This window comes from Apteryx mantelli, chromosome 7 (assembly GCF_036417845.1).
Source record: "Apteryx mantelli isolate bAptMan1 chromosome 7, bAptMan1.hap1, whole genome shotgun sequence".
Classification (NCBI taxonomy): Eukaryota; Metazoa; Chordata; class Aves; order Apterygiformes; family Apterygidae; genus Apteryx; species Apteryx mantelli.
The window spans coordinates 10260249-10279838 of NC_089984.1; the positions used below are offsets into that span (position 1 = coordinate 10260249).

At 42.5% G+C, this 19590-nt stretch overlaps 1 protein-coding gene across 1 annotated transcript; it reads left to right on the plus strand.

The window, feature by feature from the left end:
* The first annotated feature begins 613 nt into the window (after window positions 1-613).
* On the plus strand, window positions 614-18075 carry TMEM26 (transmembrane protein 26). The gene is made up of 6 exons (XM_067299504.1): window positions 614-1100; window positions 4327-4405; window positions 10067-10180; window positions 10709-10929; window positions 11945-12021; window positions 14300-18075. The coding sequence occupies exons 1-6, from the start codon at window positions 751-753 to the stop codon at window positions 14710-14712; spliced, it is 1254 nt and encodes a 417-aa protein (XP_067155605.1). The 5' UTR covers window positions 614-750; the 3' UTR covers window positions 14713-18075.
* The last annotated feature ends 1515 nt before the right edge of the window (window positions 18076-19590 follow it).

A 19590-nucleotide genomic window follows, 5' to 3' on the forward strand; every position in this document is an offset into this window, starting at 1 on the left:
ATAAACTGTTCCCACAGAAGACACTACAGCTTGATATAGAGATAACTGGCCTAACAGTCAAACTTTGGGTATTTTTTGTGCGTGTCCCAACAGCCTTTCAGGTAAAGTTAGAGTGTTAGCCTAGATTTCAACCTGTTTTCTGTAGTTCCTCACTGGGGCTGCTTCTTAATCCTGAAGCAGGTTGTAGATAATTCAATATAATATTTAGATGACAAGTAATACAAAATAGAAAAGCTAAACATCAATGAAATTTAATCAGTCTATTCAACACCAACCACCACACCGAAGCATTTGCACACAGGGTTTCCAATACTGAACTAAGTACATAGCTTCTACTTTATTTATTGCAATGCAAATGAACAACTTTAAAAGCTGCCAAATATGAATTATCTTTTTTTGGAGAGAGGAAAAAGGAAAGAAGGTTTTCAGTCACAGTAATGCAGGGGAAGTTTTAGCAAGGAAATTTTGAATTAGTAACACTTCTTACTTTTTTTTTCCTCTTTGTTCGAAATCTGTGAAATGAGAGCAGTGAGCGATGCTAGCAGAGAGATGGGTGCTGTACGAGACAGAAACCTCCCTGCCCTTTAGTTCCCGAGCGGACAACCGAGTGAGCAGAAGGAAACCCTTTACGCCCCTGTCTCAGCGCGGCCAGAGCTGTGCTGAGCACTGCAAACCACTACAGCTTGGAAGCGTGAGGTTTTTTTTTTTTCCTCCCTTTAAAAAGTTTTCAGGAAGTCTGGGGGAGGGGCAATGCCGTTTCTTTTTTGTTATAATGGGCCCCTTTGTGGGGATGGAAGAGGAGAAGAGGTCTGGGTGCCTGCGGCGCGCACGCTGCGCAGCGCTTCGCAGGGAAAGCTCGCAGCGCTGCTGCCCAGCGCGGGGCCGGGCAGGGAGGGGGCCTGCTCCGGCATGGAGCTCATGGTTCTGTGCAACGCGCTGGTTACGCGCCTCCTCTTCGTTCTGCACTCGCTCATCGGGGTCTGGAGGGTGACTGAAGTGAAGAAAGAACCCAAGTACTGGCTGCTGGCACTGCTCAACCTTCTCCTGTGTCTGGAGACAGGGCTCACCCTCAAGTTTAAACAAGGCAGAGGCTACAAATGGTGAGCATATCCCGCCGGCTCCGATAGAGCCCCTCTTGCTTCTTTGCATGTACTTTGCTGCAGATATGAGGCTCCCTTTTGCGGCTGCTGCCTCGGAGCACAGCTGCCCTGCTTTTGTTTCTGCCCAGCTTTCGGGGGGTCGCGTTTTCTCCCCTGTTGCCTCTGGGGGACTGGAAGCTGGTAAACTCCTGGCTATTGCATTGCCAAAACCAGGGGGCTTTCAGGAGAGGCAGCCTTGCACTAGACTATTTGGGAGCCGCTCTGTATATCGTGTGTGTGTACGTTATGTGTGTGCATCCACTCCAATGGCTGAAAAGCACTGGAAACTTTGCTGCAGGCACGAGATAGGTGCCGTAGTGCTGGTGATGTTGTGGGCTGGGGCAGGGCAGCACACACGCTCCTACGCTGCCGTCGGCACGGAGGGGCCGGGCACCTTCTCAGTAGCAGCTGGTCAGGGCCCCTGCAAGAGGTGTGGGAAGGCACCGGGGCCCAAACAGGCTCCGGGCAAAAGCCCCACACCTCTTGCCCTGGCCCCTCTCGCCCCAGTCCCTCTCACCCCGTACCACGGCGCCTGCATTCCCGCTCCCGGCAGCGATACTAACCCCAAGCTAACACAAGAGCTAAAACTCAGTGACAAATGCTAGATGAGCAGCAAACCATTCTCACAATACAGTACAAGCAGTTAAATGTTTGGATTTGAATTTGAGAGGCTGGTCTAGAGCAGAGCCTTCCAGCTGGAAAGGCTGCCCGAGAAATGAAATAGAAACAAAAAATTACAGCAGAGCTTGCCCGAGCACATGGGTTTTACATGCATCTAAAGAATGTCTGTTCACGAGGGATGACTGCAGCCATGTACAGCTCATCAGCACGATCAGCCAGCCAAAACAAATGCTCTGGACAAAGGAAGTGGTCGTGTAACTAATCGTCAAGGTTTCATTAGGATCTTTTAATTTTAAAAGCCTCAGACCGCAGGCCACCGAGACAAATCCAGGACAAAAAGACTACAGTACTTCAATGATTTTAAATTCCTGTCCATTGCAACCTGTGAAACTCATTATAACAGAAGCAGTGTTGCGTGACAACTCACACTAATGTTCCATGCTCTAAATTCAAATGTGATCACAGCAGTGATAAAGCCTGGGCTTCCTAACGATACAGGAATATTTAAAGGCAGCAGAACGCCAAATACACAGTTTACAAAACGGAGGCAGAGTGAGCACACCCGATGCACTGAGGAGAGGAGGAGGCAGCAGGGGCTTCATGAAGGAACATTTTCTATGCCAGCTTTTGGAAAAACCAAAGACAAATAGCTACAGAAAGCAGATTCATTTTAGATGAATGTGCACTGGAAGACTGGGGTAAATTTAGCTAGAAACAAATATGTAAAATGGATGTGGTCCTGCACTCTAGAGAGCACAATAAAGTACATTATAGGTAAGACCTGTAGAAAAGGTCTTGTCTACAGGGCAAGACCTGGCCAGCATTTATTTGCATCTGGAGAACTTTCTCCTCTGGTAGAAAATACTAGCATTCAGAACCGGATCATCCACATTCATAGAAATACCTCTGTAGATGTCCACTGATCCAGGCAACGGAGAGTGTGCCACAGGCCTCTCCTGCCTCCAAGAGCCTCCTATTCTGTCCATTCGTTATCGACAAAAGACTGTTGCTTATTACACCAGCACATGTAATTAAATGGCACATGTGGAGAAAAAGTAATATTGTGGACCTGGCCAAGTAATATTTCCCCTAGACTGCTCCTTCTGAAAGAAAGGCAGGGTTAAAGCTCCTGAACTCTCCTGGCCTGATCTGCTGTCATTAGTTCAGCAATGCTAACCTGCCAGCTGGATGGATTTTTCCTTGTGCTGAAGTCCTACAAAAAAATGCTGTAAAACATGGTAGTCCTCCAATTCAGATGAGATACGTGTTCTCTTCCCAAACCACCAGGCTAAAACCCCACAGAATCGGTAACAGCTTGTTTTGTTAAAAATATATCTATCTATCTATCTTATTTTGAAGGGGTCGATTGAAACATTTCATAGCAGCTCAGCAACCCAGTCATTTTCCTGAAAGGCAGGAGTTTTTTTCTTCCTCAAAACATACTCTCTAGTGGAAAAGTCATGATTACAAAAATAATGCTATATTCGGGACAATAAACGCAGCAACTTTTGACTGAAACATTGCTGCAGACAGAGCAGTTACGTAAACTTGCTGCAGAATGTGCCAATGACGGGAGAGAGGGATTCAAGCGAGTATGCTCAGTTTGACGCCACTGCTCTGTCCTAGGCCAGTACGTGCAGCTGATGCCCAGGCTGCAGGGCATCGCCATGGTGCTGCTGCACCGCTTGCTCCGTGCCACGGCAGAGGCAGACACACCTCGTTCCTACTCCAAAAGGATAAGGACAGTAACAAATTTTGGCACACATCTGGTAAGAAACCTCAGCAATCCTCACAGGAATTGGAGCTTACAGAAGGAGTGATGAAACCTTTCTGGTACTCCTGAAGAAGCCCAGCTCAAGAAGGTGGAGATCATAAAGTGTCACTGTGTCCTTGCTAACATTTATGATAAGTTATACAGAAAGGTGGCAGGGGAAGTGAACTAGAAACAAAAATCCTAAAAATACCTTGATTATATGATTGCCAGAACAAGTGAGACACAAGGCCAAGACCCACTCTTATAGGGCCAGGCCATTTTAGCCTTCACTGAAAGATCTTCTGATGAAGAAATGCTTATTTTAGGCAAACTGATGGTATTTCTACCTTTCTTAAGTCAATGCGCAGGAGTCTGATCAACAGCCTTTGTACCAGCATCATTCAGTGGAATGACTCAATTTATTAACTTGCCCTCCAAGAGATCAGAAAGGGCACGTTTGCTAGAGCTTCCCCCCCCCCCCCCCGCCAATGCAGAGGATGTTGTAGTGGAAATACAAACAGAGAAAAACTTTCAGTCAGTTCTTGAAAAGCTACTTTAAATAAACTTCCATATCTGATCTTAGATGGGTTTGCTAATAAACCTATGATTCACAAGCATTGACAGCATGAGAAATTCAGCAAGAACAGCAACTCTTATTTGCAGTTACAGCTCATATGATAGATGGCACAAGATACTTCTCAATGTGAACTGTAACTTAAGTAGCATTACCAAGGTCCAACTCAGAAAACGACAGGATACATGGTATTTATGATGTGATATAATACCAAAGGTATCTTTTCTTTTCCTTCACAGGTTTTCACCAGCAATATTTTTATATCTGATTTGCACAGTACCATCATTATGGCTACTAGAAATTCATCATGGGACTCAGGTATTTATTATGAGACAAGATGGATTAGCTGGAAATTGATGCATTATTTGATTGATTGGATGTGAGCACACAGAAGTCTGTCAGGTCTTGTTCCTATTTTCCATTTTATGCTGGTAGGCCTCCCACTGCCATGGGAGTCCCACAGCACTGCTAGCACTCTCAATGCACTACTACGCATTTCCTCCAAATAATGGGCCTCATTCCTACCTCAAATGAGACCATTTATTTGTATTCAGTTGGGGAACTGAGGCCTAGTAGTTTTGAGGTTAATGAAATACAGCCTTTCACCCCCAGGTTACCGTTTTGAATCCTGCTCAGGATGGTGAAAGTATTTCATTGCTTTAGAGGGTTTTGTAAAATAAAGTATTGGTTTCACAGCATTTGTAGGCAGATGTCACAACTCCAAGCAAGCCAAAATTGAGACAGGTGTCAGTGAAAGGGATCTTAAACTCAAATTTCCTTGTGTTTGCTGCAACCTAGAAACATACTCACAGATTATTACCACAAATTAGCCGACATGGTAATTCGCCTGGATGTGTTCTTTTCCTTTTTGCGTTTGTGCTGTATAGCAATCTGGGTGCCAGACACAGGGATCTGGATTCCACTCCAGGACCTAAGCACACGGCAGAACTTTTAAAGGTGATCGTCCTTTGGGCAGATGGGGTCAGTTAGGGCTGGGATAGAGCCCTTTAGCCCAGCATCCCAAGCCAAGCGAGCCACCATTCAGGTCGCTTTCAAGTCCACATAGCACTTCTGGTGCAGTGAAGAAGAGGATTTTATCCAACCCAGCATTTGCACATATGCAGTACTTTACACTCGTGGCAGAAGAGGGCCCAACAGGAGTAACAGCAAAAAAAGCAACAGAGAAAAATACATAAATTAGACTAAGGAGACATAGTGCCTCATTTTCTTCTTTGAAACATTGTTACAGCCCACAGAAACATAATCAAATATTCAAAATTGTGTTTACACTGGAAATGCCTAAGGTTTTTTCTAAATACAGCAGCAGGAATTTATCGTCTTCTTGTTTTGCCAAATCTCCTTAAACACTCACAGACAGGTAATGTGGATATTGAGAACATTTGTCATAGTTAAATCTGGTCCAAGAAACAGGCTAATTCTGTAGTCAAAGGCAGCAGTTTATTTCCCAAAATGATGTTAAAACATGGCATACTTTGTTCTTATTGATACACTGCTACTGTGAATTAAAGAAGGAGTATATCAAGTTAACAGCTTAGTTTATACCTGAAGAGATAGGAAGGAGAGTTCTGGAAACACAAGTTAATAGATTCAAAACCCATACACCTGGAAGGGGAGCAGCCCTCCCAACAATTAACCCCAAATGCAGTACCCAGAGAAGTACTATTCTTTATACTGAAGTACTGCTGGGAATTCCTTATTAAAATACTAATAGAATGGGTAATTATCCAGTCGCTAGACTCAGACTTTAATATATATATCTTGAAAATAGTGTGTGGTCTTTAAGGCAGTAGAGCTTTGATCTGCTGTTGAATCCCTGAGAAGAAACATCAGCTGCTTGTGTCAGTGCTGTTATTATTTAAGGCATGTTCTAATACGCAGCCTCTCCTCTGGAAGGCCAAGGCAATTTTGCCTCTCTGAGTACTGCAGAGCTGGACATAAGTAATACCATTCATATATCAGCAGTGAAATACTCACTGCATAGAAAGTACTGCTTTGCAGTAAAGTATTCAGGGAAGAATTACATTTTTGAAAGAGGCTCTATGAAGTAAATTGAATTGTATTGAGTGAAAAAAACTGCTGTCAGCAAAACAGAGTGGAAAGAAAGTTAAAGTCATTTAATCCATTTAAAAACAAAATCCATTCTTCCTTCATAACGCATAAAAACCTAGATGAACAAATGCCACCTATCTTCTCAAATGCCTGGTGCATCAGTACCACAGAGCAATAATTAGCCACTTTTAGCACAGCTCACCTGACTGCTAGTGCAGTAGTCAACGTAAGCTTCCCATTCAGTTAAAAAGACAGATTCTTGGTAAATCTCATAATTATTCTTAACCACCCTCATTTGGGCATTTTAAGGAGTAATCAAATATGGTGTCCAGACCCCTCAGCCTCATTCTGAAGTGGGATTCTCTTACCAGAAAAAATTTGAGTGCATCATTCTTCTAAAAGCGGTCTTACAGCTTGCATCACTTCTTCCCTCCCCTGCCCACCACTCAGCTTAAACAAGTGTCCGACCCGATGTTTCGGCTCGCTTTTATGACCGAAGCGAAGTCACAGGGCAGAGTTTGTGGCATCACATACGGGCTTTGCCATAGCGACGGCCCCGCTCTTCCCGCCCGCCAGAATCGCCAGAGGGGGCGAGCAGGGCGCCTGGTCCTCCCGGCAAGGGCCAGCCTCCTGCACCGGGTACCCAGGCTGGCAGCAACTGCACAGCTGAACAGGATTGAGGGTCCTCTGCCCGGCTGTCCAAGCATCATTTTATCACAGCTGATCTCGTCTCTATTTGCAAGTTATTCACAATCCCAAATAGGAATTTGCTGGGCTAGTTTGGTATTTCAGGGGTTGCCAGTCTATTGACAGCAAGGCCTCTGCAGGCCACGCACTAGGACACCACCGCATCATGTGACAGTTTGTTTTGGATGAGATGTTCTGTAAGTCAGAGCAATACAAGTTGCATCTTAGAAGAAACAAAAGGAGTAAACAGAGCTGAAACTTCTGTTAGAGTGTACAATTTCTTCCCGTTTTATTTTTGCACAGTTAAAAAAAAAATCCCACACATATGCATTTTTGTTTAGCTATGCACACAGTCTCAATACCCAAGAGAAACCGGGCTCCATCTTCACCTAGCAGTAAAGAGGTAAACTAGTTTTATCAACTGCCTACGAAACTTAGCATTCACTTTTCCTTGTCATTTTCCCATTAAGGCATTACACATACATCATTACCTAGGCAGATGTGTCTGGCACCAACACTCCCATTCACACGCATATACATGATGTAAAATAAAGGCTCTTCTCCAAACTTTCCAGTGAACAAACACCACTTTTAATGAATATTCAGAGAGAAACAAACCAAAAGAAGATATGAACATACTTAAATTAAAATCAGGAGTCTAATTAAACGACTGCTTTTTGCAACTGCTGTTTTCCATTTCCTGCCTACATGTAGTCAGGAAGAGATACGGTCCCTGCTCTGAGGAGTGCCAGTCAGTCAGAATTCACAGAGCCTAATACCGAAATAGTAACCCCCAATTAAGCCAGGAGTAGTTTTGAAAATTACACATAAGGAACCTATGGAAGACACTGATAAATTAAGTTGATTTTCTTAAAGAAACATTCTCTGCATCTCTGTGCTGCTGAGAAAAAGATGACCCCCCCTCCCTTGCAAGCCAGGCAGAAGCTGCGGCGTGCTTTCCCCCACCTTCCTCCAGCAGCCGGCATCACCGGTGCTCTCAGCTCCTTTGCGCCGTGAGCGGGTCGCGCTGGCCAGCTGCACCAGGGCAGGGAGAATTACCTGCTCCCGTTGTTGGCAGGGGAAGGCCACGGCATCTGCTGAATGGCACCTATGTGATGGCAATGCCAGACCAGAGTTACCAGCAGCTTGCTGCCCACGCAGTACAACTGCTACAGGTTCCTGTTTCACTCTTGTCATTCACCCCCTGGATTTACTTGCTGGAAGCTCTTGCAGTCTTTGGGAAGGTATTTGTGCCCCTCCACATACAGCAAACGCAGCAGGCTGCATATACGGGTTCTGCCTCAAACTTGGTAAATTCTTCCTTGAGCTTCCTCCAGCACAAGTTAGCAGTCCCACTGCCCTGCCCACACCAGTTACAGCAGTGTGGACATTCATGTCTCTCCTCAGACTTCTGGGGTGGTCACCTCACTTATGCAATACTTTTAAGTCATGGTGTCCTCAGCTGACCATCTCATGCTACCTGTAAGGGCTGTTCAAACTCAGTCCACCCCCAGAAGGGCTGACTTTGGCCAGGGAGGCTGGTCTCCATAGACTATAAGACTCTTTCTACAGAGAGAAAAAGGCTTGTCCAGAGCACCAGTTAAGCTTCACTTCTTTAACATCCCCTGAACAAGCCCTTCTGCCTCTCTCGCGTTCCTTCAACTGAAGGGCTAAGCCAGGGAGATTAGCCCCCCCAAGGCTGCAGCCGGCCAGAACACCAACCACTCTGTCTCACTGTTTCCATGCCCAGAACTGTAGACTTTCCTTCTCCAAAAGAAGCATGTTCCCCCCATCTCTGTGTCAATCTTTCAATGCTATCACACCCACTGTCCAAATAAGCCAAGTATTCACTCTAAGAGCCTTTATCACCAACTATAAAAGCAACAAGTACTGACTTTTTCCCTGATTTTTCAAACCACAGGAAGTTGCTCCATTTATCTACAATGGCAGGCAAGAGGCAGCATTTGTCCAGATACTGAGCAATATTATCAGAGACCAAGCAAAGTATCAAAAGGAGAAGAGTGGAATCTGAAATTTGTTGGAATGTGATGTTTGTTGGAAAATGTTGCCTTTATATTGGCAGGCGCTACGCTGAATACAGCTATTCAGTATGCATCAGAACACATTCCAATTCTCGCAGCAAATCGCTCCTTGTACAGTAAAATGGTGGGGGGCCCAGGGAAGAAATGCAAATCATTTGCTGTTATCTGGCACAAATAGGGCAGGATAAAAGTCTTTAATAACAGCATGGTTTGATTTTCTAATTATCCCTTTTTTATTACAATGAAATGAGATGTTAAGGGACTGCTATGAAGACAGATTTTAGAAATCATATCCCAGCTGCTCCAGGGCAGCTTTGGGGGTGAAGGTAGAATGGCAACGCAGTGCTGCATACCTCAAAACTCTTGGTTGCACAGTCCCAACACTGGTTTACTGCAGCTCAAGTAGCATTATGTTTTAGTCAACATTACTTTTCCTGGAGCCTTGGTACTCAGAGAAAGTTAAAATATCTGTTTTTTCACTCCACAGGGATAGGTAACAACACAGGGCCATCTTTCTTAATTAATCCTGAATCTTACCTCTCACACTATGAATTTCCTTGCAAAATAGGCACAGCTGGGAGAGGAGGCACCAAAAAACCCACTCCCTCAAATGTATTCATTTCATCCTTGAGGAAAGTCATAAAGAAGAAAGAAAAGAGCATTTTTAGAGAACCTTTTTCTGGACAGTACAGACAAGAAGCAGATTCTTTTAAAAATAGGTTTGAGTACAGAGACTCTCTCTCTACGTGACCATAAAATTTCAGACTGACCATGCTGACATGCCCTATTTTACATTTTCAGCCAGAGAGAGACTATGCGGGAAACCCAGTAGCCTGGTCCAAGAAGGCTGCAGGCAGATTGCATTCAAAGAGCACAGTCTTAACTTTGCTAAGGTGTCACCTGCTCCATCACCCCTTGATTTTACATCTGGTTCTACAGTACAATCCTACACCTTCTCAAGGGCCAACCTACACAAAACTTCTGTCTTCATAACAGGAATTCCTCCCTTCTGAACAAGAGGCAAATTACACTCATAGTGTGCACATACCTTTGTAACTATTCACCAGCTTTTACAAACAAACCCTTTGCAGTTCAGTAAAAGTGGCCTCTTTCAGCCACAGGGCACATCCTCTCCCTCTGCAGGATGTTTATGTATGTATGATGTTTTCGTTCACAACAGTATTGCAGTAATGAGCCTGGAGCAGTTCAGGTGAATGTCAGCAACCAAGACTTCAATCAATCCAGAGACAGCAGTCACGGAAGTGAGGGAACAGACCACCACATAATTCAGACGGTGGGACATCTTTTCCTATTCCTACCAGAGATCTTACAATGTGCAGGGAAAGAACAATTAGAAAGGATTGGTGGGTCTGTTTGGGCAATCTCTCCCCCACAGTGAGCACAAAAAGATAGTTTGGCAAAATAATGTTGTGAAATGAGTGGCCGACAGAGTGCTGTGCACTAACTGTTATTGGTAGGAAAAGTTGCAGTGTGATGAGGAGGACAGTATCCCACTGCTGTCCTCCAAATTCAAGTAACTGAATTTAGCAAGTGCCTGGGTGGCAGTTCTGCAAAGGGTAATGCTCAGCTGAAAAATGGGAGTGGAGCAAAAGCACAAGGAAAAAAAAAATCACTATTCATTGCCAAAAAGTTTGTATTAATGTGCCTTTTTCAAGACATACCTGCAACATAGAAATCATTTGCTTTAATCCAGTGTGCAGGAGAAAGAAATCAGGCTCAAGGGTGAACACCATCTTGGAAAGTACCCTTAATGTCAACCTCCTGCAGTTACAGTATGTTATTGTTTTGGTCTTTTAAACAGGCTAAAGTCTTTGTCAATCAGCTCTCCACAATCTGTGAGACTGTGTGGACACTGGCCCTCCACCAGACTTTTCTACTGCTACTAGTAATTGGGAGATGGCTTCTCCCCATTGGGGTTGAGATCACCCGGGATCAATTGTCTCAGCTGCTTCTCATGTTTGTGGGAACAGCAGCAGATATACTTGAATTTGCTAGTGAAACCTTGGACATCGAAGATGTACGGTAAGCAGTCTTTGCTGGCATAAGACATTAGCATTGTGCAAGGCTATACTCAAAAGAAATTTGTTTTGAGATTTGTTTGTGCTGTCTGTGGAGTCCAGACTATCGGAAGTGTATTACCCACAAGTAACAGAAGGCTACATTCAAGGGCTTTGTTTTCCTCCTGTCTCCTTCCTTTACATAAAAGGCATAACGGTCCTATGAGCTTTGGTAGAGATTACTCACCTATTGCCAGCAGAGAAGCATGTCACATCCATCACAATAAAAGGGTGCAAAGATCCAAACAACTAGCTAACTGCCCTGCAGTGTCAGTCTGTACAGCTACAGTGGTGAAACATGGGATACACAATAAACCTTTCAGGTTAATAAATTGTTCTAGACTGGCAAGGAGGCAACTAGAGTTTGCTTTAGTGATTCGTTAGGCAAATTGCTTCTTTGGTTATCTCAGATGTACTTTCTTCTTCATGACAGACTGACAAAAAAAGGGAACAACATGGTTCTGGTGTGAATTTTCAGCATTGTGATCTCCCTCTCATAGCACAGGGCTGAACTGTGAACATCCATCACAGGGGGGGAAAAAAAAAAGTCACAGAAGAGGTTCATCCTCTCTTACAGACGCACTATTCAATCATGTCTTCTACATCACAGAAGAGGTTTTATGGCAGGAAAAGAGGTCCTTCCCCCTTGGCAGAGAAGCTTCAGGCTTGCAAGAAATGCAAAATCACTACAAGGGTAAAGACATCTCTTCTTCGAGCACAAAATCTATTTCCATACGCTTACCACTGTAATGTTAGCATCATGGGTTTACTCTAATCACACACGGCCTGAACAGCAAAAATTCCATACCAAAAGGTGCCCCTGTTTTCCTTAGTCCTACTAGCACATCCCCAAAACATGCATTAATCACTGTTTGGCTGAACCTCCCTTTAACTGACATTCTAAATACAAAAGGAAATACTTCTGTTATCACATAGGGAAACTGCATCTTCACCGTTATCACTTTCTTTCTCTCCTGTAGGAAGAATTATGCTCTCATTAATGCCATTCTTGCTGTATGGACCTGGAGTATGTTACAGTTTCCACTTGATCTTGCAGGTTAGTATTTGCAAATAGACACAGAAAAACAAGTGCTTTTCTTTAGAGTTTTTGTTGGCATGTCTTGGGGCTGTACACACCAATAGCTTTGTGCACACGGTACAGGCTATAAACCAAAGACTTGTGGTGGAAAGCAATTCATATGACAAAGACAATGATGTTTTCTGAAGAAGGCACAGTGTGGTTTCTTTTGAGGAAACCCTTGTTTCTGGCAGACCTCTGATCTCCACAATAAAACTCTGTGTGCTTCCAGAAAAACTGAAATTGCAGCAAGTGTGTTGAAGCATCTGCTCCAGTTGCCAATTACTGCCTTAAACTTTACTCCGTGAGCTCTTGGGTTAGATCTGGTCTTGGATCATATCACGGCTCCAAACTGCATAGGCTACTGGACCTTACGGTGAGATAGGCTATCTTTAACCACAGGGAACAGCACAGCCAAGAGCTTAGATGTCATAGGCTCAGAAGAGAGATTTCCAACTCACAGACAACCTATAGAACCATATAATGTTGAGACTATGGATTCTTACCTCAAACTAAAAGGCCCAAAGTTCAGCCAACTTAGGCTGGTATTTGTCACTAGACAGAAAGGGCTTCCCTAGATCCAGGGAGAATAATGGAAGCCTCCTAGATCTTCATCTGTTCCAAACATTTTGGCCTCCAATCACTACAAGTTTGCAACTCAGGTATACCAGTTCAAAGATGTTACCCTCACCAGCATCTTCTATGAAATTAATGACTAGGTTGACACATTGATTAAAATAATAAATGAATAAAATAATGAAAAATGATTCTAGAAATTTTTCATTAGCTTTTTCTTCATGGACAGCATTAGGCTTTATTTTAAACACTGAAGTTGAGAAAGCATTTTAGCATTTCAGCTCAGCTGCTCACCTCCTGAAAAACTGATGCAGCAGCATTTCAGATTTATTACAGCATTACAGCTAAGATTCCTGATACTAGCAAAATACATTCTCTTAAAGATACACAACACACACACACACACAAAAAAAAGCAAAGCTTGCTACCACCACTCAAATACATTCAAATGGTACTTAAACAAACATGGCATTTTCTCTGCTTATTCCTTTTCTACTTATTTGATTACATTAGCCAGTTAAAAATTAAGTTATTGAAAACACACATTACCCTGAAATTTACTATGGGTACAATTTTATTTTAGGTAATTCTATAGAGCTGCACAGACATTACTTTTTATTCAAGCATTGTAATGTTTACTCGCACATCAAGCATGGCTTAAAAATAGCAGTTTGAGCAGACTCATTATTGGACTACAATAATACAGTTAGGACTATTAAATGATACAAAAAATGTATTAAAAAATTAGCTGCTGTCGAAACTTTGCTTAATGGATTCAGAAAATGTGTTCCCTTTTCTAGAATTCATTTTCCACTTTTCATTCTCATTTTTTTCCCCCCAGTGTTGACTTAAATAATAGAAAATTTTTTTTCTTAAGTTAAAGCATTTGGTGGTTGTTACTGCACCACAGTAACCATGTTTTTTTAAACTAATGCAATCATGCTGCATGAGAGACAGGTTAGTTAAGCTGCATGCATTTTCTAAGAGGCTGCAATATTTACCATACATAAACCCTTTGATGATCCATCTCTAGATGCTACATCACAAGGAGCGTTCTAACCCACCACCACTGTTAAAGTTAAGGGGGACATATCCGTGCGAGTTCCAATAGTCACATGAAATATGATACCCAGAAGGCTAAAAATGAACATCAGTAGCTGCAGTTTTATATGGCAAGCAGGGACCCCATTTTCCTCCTATTCACAATGCTTGATATTCCGCTGACCAAACATCACCTGTTCTAGCCATGATTTGAAGAATGCGACACACGAAAAGCAATGCTAGCAGGTGAAACTTTTAAAAGCAGTATCGAGGACACACTGGAACAAATTCAAGTTACATTAGCCTACCCCGTTACTTGATTTAACAGAAAAGTGTCTGGGGAAATTGCTGCAGGAAGATTAGATGATTTACTACTTCTTGTCTTAAAGCATATATATCCTGATACCTTTGTGGGATAGAGAAAGGGGCTTTTGGTCCTGTTCAGCAGAGCACATAAGTGCCTACTTAACATGAACTTAATGTTCTTTGCTGAAACAGATCCCTGAAATGGGATATGCTTTATGTTGAACTCTTCACAGTTGAATGCATTTATAATCCAGGGTTCCTATGAGCTGCCCTTTAGGCCAATTCTGGCTAAGTTTTAGGGAGTTATTTTAACTTAAGCGTGTTTTATTTCCAGTACAGCATATTGGCTGCAAACCAGCCCCATCGACCAGGCGAATCCCCAGCCTGCTGTTGTGCAGGTACAGCGCAGAACTGTGGAACATCGGGGTCAGCCTTTTCATACAGGATGGTCCCTTCTTCATCGTGCGTTCAATCCTCATGGGCCACTTCAGAATATTCAATCAGATGCTGGTGTTTTTTACAGCTAAGAATATCTTAGTTGTGACCCTACAATTGTATCGTTTAGCGGTGATAACATTAGACTTTCGTGCTACCCTGCTGCAGAAGAGCAGGAAAGAAGTCAACTGTTGCCCATGTGAGCCTTATAAAGCTTGTACTCACGCTACTGCCAACCAGGATACCGAAATGAAAAAGTGTGTTGCTTTTCCTGCAAAAGAGGAGTCCGAAGCTCCGTCAGAAGATCAGTGAGCACAGCTACTGACTCAAAAGAGGTTGTGTTTCCCCCAGCTTCTTTGAAAGGGCTTGGTCTGTTTCTAGGATCAAACAGACCTTGAGTATCTTTTTCATCTCTTCCACCAAGAGATGAGTAATTTCTTCTAAAGTATAGGGGGGATTTCTGAAGCAAAGTCATAGGACTGGGACATTTTATGTCCTATTGGATTTTGGTGGGTTTTGACTAGATCTCTGTTATATTATCCACAGGGATTTTGTGGCCATAGTTTGTAGTAGCAAGAAAGATTTGGCACGCTAACAAAGTTAGTTATTATCTTTGATGGTACAATGCTAACATATGTATTCACATATATTCACATAGAAGGACAAGCCTATCCCATACTGGGAAATATGGAAGCATTTAGCTTTGCTTCCATGGTCAGGCTATAGCTAGAGGGCAGTTAACGATATGTTCTCCGGGCACAGGAAAAACCTCAGCAGTGACAACTGTGCAGACATGCAAGCAAGTGCGGATGATATAGATTTCTACTGTTACTGTGACATCTAAACATTGTTCATTCAAGAAATGCAGAAAAGGTTTCTTTGAATGTTACCTCATCCTTGGCTCGATTCAGTTAAACTATGCAACACCATGAAACAGCATGCACAAAACCTTCTCTTAGGACATGCATGGTCTGAATAATCTAAACCTTTTTGTGAAGGGGAGGGGGGGAGAGTTAGCCCCACAGATCATTAGAAGACAACTGCATCTGCCACATAAGCATTTTCTAGAGGTACTTGCCTTTCTATTTCTCCTGGTCAGAAAACAGGTGTAAAGATCTTCTTCTCCTGCTTCACAGTGTTTGCAGTTGAACAAGGCTATTTAAAATGTCTCCATTTTAACATTTTTTATTTTTTATTATTATTTTTTTTTAATGGCCTGACTCAGGCATACAATGTAACTGGAAAGAAAATGGCACCGCCAGCATTTGACAAGACAATCTAGACAAAAGGATTCTGGCTTGTGCTTTACATTTCATAAAGCACCACAAAGTCCCATATAATCAGTTCAGTGACGGTCTGGTCTATTGAGTGTTAAGATCCATTTTTGAGAAATGGCTGATAATTATTCATTTACTTCTTTCACATTTGGAGCGAATTTTACACATTTTACATCAGTGTAAGACCACTGACCTTGCTGGGCTTAGTCTTGAATTATAGAAGCTTAACGTAAGACAAGTGATTTTTGAAAGTCTGTCTAGATATGTTCACAGGTGCTTCTACAACTTTTTGCATTGATTCTGAAAGAACGCAGAAAAACATAGTAAAAAAAAAAAATCTAGCAAATGTAAAGTGACCTAAGATAGCTCTATTAAAATTTCCCAATTAAATCTTATTTTCTAAAGCCCCAGCTCTCTGAAGATAGAATCTCTTTTGGGGAATGCATAAGAGTGTTCCTACCTCCATTGCAGCAGTCATACGCTCATTTATCAATAGCCGGATAAGCAATGACATGTTTATTCTTTGAAAGATAAAAGTGAACCTATTTAAAAATTCCAACACCCAGACATGCGAACCTCTGTTTATATTTGTGAGCTGCTAAACCTTGTGATCAGGCCCTTCCATTATGAAAGCAGAATATGGACAGACACAAAGAAGGCAAGAAGTCTCATACACCACTTAGTCCATTCTACCATTTACCTTTAGTAATAACATGCAACACCTCCTGCTCTTTTCATTTTGGGCTGCTATCCAGTAAAAATAAAAAAATTGCCAATGATCATTTGCAATGCTGTTGTGAGGTGGCCATATGGAGAGTGTAAAGCAACTTCATTTGGGATTTTAATTCAAGTCTAGAGGTAAAAGACTAGAGTGCTGCTGCCAGCCAGCTGTGTTGTCTAAAACCTTTCACACTGAGGTGAATTTAGAATCAGCTGGTAGGGCTGTAACTCCTCTCTCCCTTTTTGAGAGGAGCCAGGACCACTCACATTCATTTTGAGTTTACCACTTGCTGATATACTAATTATCCTGTTAAAAGGATCCTTGTTAATTAATTTGGAGTTTGCTGAGCTTCCTAGAACATCATTCCAAATTCATGAGCACAGTAATTGCAGGACATACTTTTTTGAACTTACTGTCTATTTAAAGGCTTAGGTCAGTAACAAACTGCCTACCAGGCTGCTGGCCTGCAGCAAATCCAAGATCCCCTGGAGTCAGCAATACAGAGACTAGCTATTGCAGAAGTATTTTACACAGAACTATATTTCCTGGTACTCAGGCTGTTTTTTTTTCAGGCACCAGCAAAGTTTCTATCAGTTTTACTGGAAGAACTCAGGCTGATGCTAGGTTGTTACTGCTAGATCCCCTCCCCATTCACTCACGGACAAAATAGGCCAGATCCTCCCCCACACTTAGGATATAATAAATTTGGATTTTCTCCTTCATCCTCACCATCACAAAGACAGACTGCTTAAAAACAGAGGGGGGGGAGCAGGGAGAGACAGACAAACAAGCCACTTAAACAGTGGGCAGTCTATCTCCCCAGCTGCATGCACAGGGGATCACGTATGATAAGCAGCAGTGGGACTGACACATAGTTCCATGTAATTCAGGAAGCAGCCTGGAAATGGCAGTTTCGAAGTACAGTAGCTCGTGTGTTTGGTCACAGCAAACCTTGGCTGCAAGACCCCTTCACCGCCCTCTTGCAAGTTTCTTGCAAGGGAGGACAGGGGAGCTGGTTTGCCGGCAGGCTGCCCCAGTCGGCCGATCGGCAGCCGGGCATGGGGAACCATCGCGCCACCCCGCAGCCTTCCGGAGCACTGCGCTGCACAAGCTGCAGAACGTGCTTGCTTGAAGATCTGCCAGAGACTGTGGCATATCCAAAGAACAACAGGCATCATGTTTGCTATTCAGGAAAAGCTGCAATAACCTTTCAGCCCTGGGAAAATTCAAGCCTTCAAAATGGAATGACTTCAGAACATCTATTTTAGCCATTATTCACTCCTCCAGGAGAATTGCATTACTAAATCTCTTCTGCAAATTGATATCTAACCATTTACTATTATTTATTCCAGCTGTTCCTGTGCTGTCCTTTCAGGTAATTCCATCTTAAACCTCACTAGAATACTTTACTACTTGTCTCTTCCCAAGCTAAAGTGTATTCCTCCTTTCGTTTGGACATTGGCGCAAATAAGATCATAGCCCCAAGCCTTAAAAAAAACCCAAACAAACAAACAAAAAAAACCCTATGATTTTATTGTGTTTCTGTTGGTATTTGTACTGTACTATATTCTCTGGGACCGTGTGGAAATGGAAGAGAATGTGCAATTACTTTTTAAAAAATTCCAACTGCATTTTGCAAATAAAAGGCAGTTACCTCAGGCATAGCTGCCAATTTATTATGTGTGAGCCGACTGTTATATGTTCCTATTAATTACATCTTCCACACGCTGCTTTTCCTTTCTGTCCTTTTTAAGTTAATTGCTTGGGCCAGATTCTGACCGCTCCACTGCTTTGTAAATCCACAGCAACTGCAGTAAAATCCATTCTACTCCGGATAAGTCCTTCTTTCTGCAGAAACTTTGCCTCCAAGTACACATGTTACACAGTAATCCCAGACAGGATTTGTTTTTTTAATATCTGCATTCAGGATGCATTTTACAGATGCACACAAATATATATATCATATACACATGTAGATACCCATACACACCTGGCAATGCCTAACACATCCAGCTTTTATTTTTATTATGGTGTGTGAGATTGCCGATGAAAACACTCTGCAGAAGTCTGTAAAACACTTACAGAAATGCCTAGAACATTACAAGTATTTTAGCCTTAGGGCTTTAAATATTAAGCACATGGTATTCTCTGAACAACATAATGATTAAAATAAGTTTTTGTAAATTCCCTGGAATGTATCATTACCATGCAGGTTTCCCCAGTTTAATGAGACCTACCTAATCGATTATTTCTCCCTCAAAAAAAACCTAGTTTCTCTAACCTTTGGAAGCGATTACTAAAAACCAATGAATCTGCTTGGCTGTAAAATGTAACAGAAATGTTGGTTTGGAATAATTGTTGGTTGACAGTGTTAGTAAAGGTTTTGTGATTTTTCTCGCAGATGGCTGTCAAACTGCACGTACAAATCAGTGGACTGGGACACAACTTGGCTATCCACAGGGCTGCATTCCGAGTGTCTGCTCTATGACTTAGTATGGTTTTGCCTCTGTTGTTTATGTAGTGTCATTTGAAAACACTGGACAGAAAGATCCCTGTTCTTCCCTTAACCTGACCAGAATGGCAGGTTTGATTTTTGATTGACCATTTGCAATCCTCAAACGCATGATGAATAACAAAATAGGAGACATTTCAAAGCATAGATTATGAGAAGTGCTAGAGTCAACACAGACACAAAAATAGTGAAAAGACAGCAAGAATGGTATAGAAGGAGCATTCAAGAGTTTTCTTCAACAATAAAGATTAAGATAGATTGTAAAACAAACAGATTGCTCATAACAGGAAAGCCAGGAGTTACAGGATAACTTTGTTTATGAGGGGAGATGCAAAGGGGGAAGCCATATCTAGTAAAACGAATACAAGAAGATTAAGTATTTTGGTGGTGGGCAGCTCTCCTCTCTACCAAGTGGCATTAGCTTCTCCCAAGCGAGTGAAGTGAATTCTCCCAATTCAGTCTCACAGCTGTACAGCTTAATGAACAGCAGATTAAACACCACTGCAGTATAAGGAGAGTGGAAATGATTATCGGGGGGAGGGGGGGGGATATTCAAACCTTTAATGCTTTCTGCCCCAAGCAGTCCTGCAACAGAAACTCTAGAAGTCAAACTGAGGGAGAAAGTTCAGGTTTAGCTTGGTTACTGTTACAAAACTGCATGTCCAGGAACAGCGTATTTT